Here is a 5,758-nt window from a genome sequence, read left to right as displayed (position 1 = left end):
CATGTAACTGAATATACTCCTGCTTTATGTTCCATTTTTTTATATTTCATTTCTCCTGTTTTTCCATCAAATACTGATATACTTTTATCACTTGAAACACATACACACATACTTCCATCTGGTGAAAATCTACAACAATTAATAAATCTCGTATGAATATCTTTCATACTTTTCTTAAATTTAAATGGTGGTCCTTCAAACCAACATGGATAATTATCTTCTCCTGTTGTAATTAATCTAAATGGTCTTGTTCCTCTAAAATCACATGATAATAATGTTTTTGTTTGTCCTGAAATCTCTCCTACTGTTGATCCTGCATCCCACATAAATACATTTCCTAATTTCTCTTTCCCTTCTCCAACTACACATATTCTTTGATTATCTCCTGTCCATGCAATATCATAAATTGGTCCTGAAAGTGCTCTAAAACTAAATTTTAATGGATGTTCTTTTTGTGTAGTATCCCATATTCTAACATTTCCTTGAACATCTCCTGAACAAATATAGTATCCACTTGGACTATATTTTGCACATGTTGTTTCACATGTATGTTCATAATAAATATCCGTATCCAATGCATTATCAAGACTCTTAATTACTATACAATTCCCTGTTGGATAAACAATATGTGTTCCCATCTTACTATGTTCATTATACCCTATATGAACTGCTTTTCCTCTTGTAACTGATGGCAATGGTGCATACACTTGTATCACTTTACTCATTTCACTTCTACTTTTTGAGTTTCTTTGACGGTCACTTTATTTAGTTCTTCATCTTTCCTTCCTTTTTCCAGTTTCTTTTTCTTTCTCTTTTCATTTTTTTGAGTTTCCTCTCTTTCTTAATTATTTTTATAATCTAAACGTTTTTGAGTTTAATAGTTACTTCTTCTCTATTTTCTATGATTTTCAATTATCTTCTTTCTCATTTTTTTCATTTTGTTTCATATTTTTTTGAATTTCTTGTTTTATCATTAAGTTAATTTTGTACTATTTTACTTTACTTTTGTGTTTATGTTTCACATGACGACGTGTTTACTTGTCAGTCATCATAACACATTATCTAGTAAAGATTGTATAGTGCTATGTTATGATAAAAATGGTGATCACAGACGTTGGTTAATCAGGAATATAAAAATTAACAAAACAAGTGAAAAGAAAAATGAATAAGAGAGATTGAAATTGTTCACAAAAAACACAATGAAATAGAATTTATTTGACATACAAATAGGGGGTGAAAATGATTAAAGGTGAGTGTAATAATAAGAAACGAAAATACAAGAATAATAAAGTCAAAATAAATGAAAGTAGTGGATGTAATTAGAAAGAAGAACAAACACATCATTAAGGAATAAAAAGCCAATAAAAGTAATGAAAGAAAAGGAGAAATAAGACATTTATTAAAACAAAGTATATGTACAAACAAGATTTCATTTTATTTATCTGAACATTCTTTATAAAGAAACTCTTATCTATTCATTTATTGTATATATTCACTGTTATAAATTAATGTTCTGTCTTTCTTGTTCTGGTTTCTGCTTGGAGATAGTATGGTAATAGAGAGAAATTACTCAAGTGGTTATTAAAAGAAAGCATATAATTACTATAATAAGGAAGAGAACATGACAAGAAATAAGAAATGAAACTAACTCTACTTTGTTTCAAAAACATGAAAATAGGATGTGGTAAATGATAAATGTTCATAAATGAACAATACACATAATTAATGACTTTTGTGGATCAACTTCTTGAAAGAATTTATGGTAGCGTATACAAAAGTTATTGTTATAATTTATCTTAACACTTTCTAGTTAATCTTCTAAAATTCAAATATCTAAAGTCAAGAAAATGGAAGTTATTTATTATTTAATGATTAAATAACTTGTTTAATATTCATTCTGGTAAATTTAACACTTATTGTGTAAAAACTGAAATAATAAATAAACAGATATTTTTCACTTATTCCTTTTGATTTTTCTGTTATTTAACACAATACTATCCAAAGTCATTATCTCGATTATCTTTGAATCACGAAACAAACCATCAAACAGAGTCTAAACACCACTTATTATTGAAACAAGATTTGTTAGTTACTGAATAATAAAGACAATAAATACCAATACTACAAAAGTACAATGTTCCTAAAAAAGATGTATAAATAAAGTATATTCTATCAACAACTATAACTCAGTTTATTTTTATTTTATTCACTTCTTTTGTTTATTGACTAAAATACTTTGATACTAAAATTATTTAAGTTAAAGAAAGAATTGAACTACTTGAGAAAATGAAGTGATAAAGAAAAAATAACAAGAAATAGAATGAGTGTCAAGAATTTAAATAAAAAGAGTAGAAAGTTAAATAAATAAATTAGTTGTGTCAAGATAAAGAAGAGATGAGAAGGAATAAACATATTAAATAAAAGTTGTTAAAACACATCAAAAATGGATATTTATGGACATTGAAAAAGTGAGAAGGAAACAATATTAAAAATGGTAAAATAACAAAGGAAAATGTACAGAAGTAATACAGAAGTAAAGTGAGTTTTGATAGAATCCACCAAAAATTCAAATAAAAATAAAACATAATAAAATGAATAATAAAAAAAAATAAATACAAGATGAAACATTTAAAATAAAAGAGGAAAGAAACAACAGAAAAGTCAATTAAAGAGGAAGAAGAAAAAAGATTCAAAATATTGACTTATGCCTTCTTTTTCTTCTTTTTGGTTGATTTTAGTTAATTTTTTTTTATTTCATAACTATATTTTTGATATTATTAATTAGTAGTTTTTATGAAATTTTTGAAACATATTTAAGAAGATCTGTTAATAAGCATTATAACTATTTCTATGAAATTGTTTATTCTCTTTTTTATTCTTGTTATCTGTTTAGGTTCTCAAGAAAAACAACAAGATAGAGAAATTCCAGTCGTTTGTCCTGTTTGTACATCACTTGTTGGAAAATTGATTGATTTCGTTATTGGTGGAGCAGTTGATAAAGCAACAGACTATCTTGAAACACTCTGTGCTAAAGCAGATGGTGTTATTGAAACAGTATGTTCAAAGATTGTTTCATATGGAATTGATAAATTAATTGAAAAGATCATAGAGGGAGGAAGTGCTAAACTTATTTGTGGGTTGATTCATGCATGTTAAACAATTCTTCTTTTTGTTCAAAATTGTTCTGTTTTTAATAAATTATGATTCTTTCACTTTGTTCAATTTTGATTAAATTAACATTCAATCATTCATTTACTTGGTTTATCTTCATTTATTATTTGAAATAACAATAGATTGTTATTTTAATAACATAAAGAAATAAGAAAGGTGACAAGGAAATGAAGATGTAAGATAAATAAGATACAATTAGTTATACCATTTGAAAGGAAAGAATTAAATAATACAAAGAAAATACAAAGAAAGTTATGAACATCAAACATTAAATGGTGTAAAAAATTCAAGATATTAGAAGAAGATAAACAATGATATTCAAAAGAAAACAAAAGAATAAATTCAAAAAGAGTTTTAAAAAATTAAAGAAAGATAGTTGAACAATAAAATAGTAGTATGAAATATAAAATAATTCATTATTATTTAGTAGTGAAAAACAAAACAACAAACAACCATAATAAATGATAGAAAGAAGAGAATAATGAATGATTGAAAATACAAAGAATAATTGAAAGTAATTATAATAATATTTAAAATAAGAGAAGAACAAAACATTGAGAAGTATACATTGATTTGAGAATTATAAATGAAATAGAAAAATTATTTATGAGAATAAACACATAATATCAAATTAAAAAGTGAAGTATAGATGAAGAAACAAAAATAAAGAAATAATCAATGATAATAAACAATAAAATTTTTAGAGAATATAAATTAAATCTAAGAAGTTGTAATAAAAGAACATAAGATAAAAATTAACATTAAACTAATGAATAACAAAATATATTTGAGATAGAAATAATTATGCTGAGTCAAAAGTATAAATAATCAAAAGAGACGGTTATTTTAAAAGAATATATTGTAAAAAAACCAACATGACTAATGAATTATTCTTCATTTAATAATGGGTTAATTCAAAATATAGAATAGATAGAATCATGATTTCATATGACAATAAAAGTTTGTAAAGAATATAAAGAATAATAATGAAGAAGTTGTAAAAATGTATTAAAGAGTTATAAAAGAGAGAAAGAAATAAAAAGATAGTAAAAAAACAATAATAGAAATATTTTAAATTATATCACATGTTTATTAATTATGAAATAATATAAAATGATAGAGATATTAATTAATGTGATATTGAATAAAAAGATAATATAAAAAGAATTAATATTAAGAGAAAGAATGAAATAGAAATCAAAAATCATATTGAAAAGAAAATGAAATATAATCAAATTAAAACAAATAAATAAGAAAATAGAAATCTATTCAAATATTTAAAATTATAAATATCTATTAACAAGAATGATAACAAAATAATAAGAAATAAATGATTAAAATAATAAATAAACATATAAATAAAATAAATAAAAAATACCATATAACAAAAATACTAATTAACACAATAAATAAAATATATTAATGTTAAGAATCAATTAAATGATTGAATATTAAATAAATAACAATAATATTTATCTCTTTGTTTTATTATTCTTAATCATTATTTGATATTTATCATTTCATCAATTAGTGTTGTTAAAATAAGTTTGAAAATTATTTTCTTCTCAGGTTAACATATTCGTTCATATAGTTTTATCTTCATTTAATATTATTTATCAATCACTCTTTTATTTTTATTCTTTCAATTATGATGATCCATTTATCATTCAAATCTTGTATGTTAAGAAGAAAGAACAAATAATTCAAAAACAAATAATAATAATAATAATAATAATAATAATAATAATAATAATAATAATAATAATAATAATAATAATAAAAGAATATGAAACATATCAAGAATTGAATAACTCAAATAAATAAAAGACTCATAAAGTATCACTAATATATATTATTATTATTTAAGATAATTTCAACTTTAAAAAAAATATGGTATTAAACATGTAATTTACCACAAAATAAAACAATCAATATAAAACACACTATTAAAACAAAGAAGAATATGAAAGAAAGGAAATGATAGAAATACAAAATTATAAATAATCGAAGAATTAATAGAAATATTAATATAATCAAAATGATAAAATGTTATTAATAAATTAAGAAGATTGTATTCTAACAAAAAAAGAAAATAAAAAAGAATAAATAATGAGTGAAAAATGGAAGCAATTTATCTAATAGTCATTTTTATATTTCAAAAATAATGAATTTCATTGAAATCACTAGAATTAAAATAAAGAAACTAAATTCAAAAAGAAATAAAATGAAATAAGTAAATTAAAAAAAAACAAATAAAATGAATAAAGAAATAAGAGTGAAGGAAATATAAAAAAGAATGAAAATAAACAATTTAATAGAATAATAGAAGAAGAAATATAAAATAATAATTAAATAATATGAATAAAAATGGTAAATTATAAGAAAATGAAATATTTAAATAATAAATGGATATAAAGTAAATCAAAATCATTAAATAACAAATTAAATTTCTTTCTTTATTTAAAATACAATCAATTTTTTATATAAAATATTCATTAATATCAATTCAAATATTTTAAATATTGTATAATACTATTACATTTTCAATAATATATTATTAAGATATAATGAAGAAGAATTAATTTAA

At 21.5% G+C, this 5,758-nt stretch overlaps 3 protein-coding genes across 3 annotated transcripts in view, besides 18 other annotated features; 1 reads left to right on the top strand and 2 right to left on the bottom strand.

Annotated features, from left to right (window-relative positions):
- The window catches only part of EDI_206630 (WD-repeatcontaining protein, putative), a gene marked incomplete at both ends in the record, with an annotated part of 960 nt that extends 235 nt beyond the window's left edge, over nucleotides 1–725 (bottom strand). The window contains one exon of the mRNA XM_001733397.1: nucleotides 1–725. This exon is cut by the window's left edge and continues 235 nt beyond it. Within this exon, the coding sequence (XP_001733449.1) occupies nucleotides 1–725 (725 nt within the window).
- Nucleotides 726–759: 34 nt separating this feature from the next.
- Nucleotides 760–843: a microsatellite.
- Nucleotides 770–954: a microsatellite.
- Nucleotides 892–1,006: a microsatellite.
- A 1,036-nt stretch (nucleotides 1,007–2,042) lies between these two features.
- EDI_206620 (uncharacterized protein) lies at nucleotides 2,043–2,585 on the bottom strand (the record flags this gene model as incomplete). The annotated part of the gene is made up of 2 exons (XM_001738835.1): nucleotides 2,043–2,179; nucleotides 2,411–2,585. 2 exons carry the CDS (start codon nucleotides 2,583–2,585, stop codon nucleotides 2,043–2,045), a joined length of 312 nt encoding a protein of 103 aa, XP_001738887.1.
- Nucleotides 2,574–2,639: a microsatellite.
- A 99-nt stretch (nucleotides 2,640–2,738) lies between these two features.
- Nucleotides 2,739–2,784: a sequence feature (AT_rich).
- A 66-nt stretch (nucleotides 2,785–2,850) lies between these two features.
- Nucleotides 2,851–3,156, top strand: EDI_206610 (Pore-forming peptide ameobapore C precursor, putative; the record flags this gene model as incomplete). The annotated part of the gene is made up of 1 exon (XM_001738834.1): nucleotides 2,851–3,156. The coding sequence occupies one exon, from the start codon at nucleotides 2,851–2,853 to the stop codon at nucleotides 3,154–3,156; it is 306 nt and encodes a 101-aa protein (XP_001738886.1).
- Nucleotides 3,157–3,686: 530 nt separating this feature from the next.
- Nucleotides 3,687–3,710: a sequence feature (AT_rich).
- Nucleotides 3,711–3,777: 67 nt separating this feature from the next.
- Nucleotides 3,778–3,951: a microsatellite.
- A 267-nt stretch (nucleotides 3,952–4,218) lies between these two features.
- Nucleotides 4,219–4,253: a sequence feature (AT_rich).
- A 16-nt stretch (nucleotides 4,254–4,269) lies between these two features.
- Nucleotides 4,270–4,434: a microsatellite.
- An 8-nt stretch (nucleotides 4,435–4,442) lies between these two features.
- Nucleotides 4,443–4,464: a sequence feature (AT_rich).
- Nucleotides 4,465–4,495: 31 nt separating this feature from the next.
- Nucleotides 4,496–4,548: a microsatellite.
- Nucleotides 4,549–4,575: 27 nt separating this feature from the next.
- Nucleotides 4,576–4,647: a sequence feature (AT_rich).
- Nucleotides 4,648–4,883: 236 nt separating this feature from the next.
- Nucleotides 4,884–4,951: a microsatellite.
- Nucleotides 4,952–5,014: 63 nt separating this feature from the next.
- Nucleotides 5,015–5,063: a sequence feature (AT_rich).
- Nucleotides 5,064–5,181: 118 nt separating this feature from the next.
- Nucleotides 5,182–5,235: a sequence feature (AT_rich).
- Nucleotides 5,236–5,361: 126 nt separating this feature from the next.
- Nucleotides 5,362–5,433: a microsatellite.
- Nucleotides 5,434–5,453: 20 nt separating this feature from the next.
- Nucleotides 5,454–5,619: a microsatellite.
- Nucleotides 5,620–5,626: 7 nt separating this feature from the next.
- Nucleotides 5,627–5,740: a sequence feature (AT_rich).
- The last annotated feature ends 18 nt before the right edge of the window (nucleotides 5,741–5,758 follow it).

Source organism: Entamoeba dispar, genomic scaffold, assembly GCF_000209125.1.
Source record: "Entamoeba dispar SAW760 scf_1105229461705 genomic scaffold, whole genome shotgun sequence".
NCBI lineage: Eukaryota > Evosea > Mastigamoebida > Endamoebidae > Entamoeba > Entamoeba dispar.
Note: the sequence above shows the minus strand (reverse complement) of the source record. Positions and strands in the feature narration are given on the sequence as shown.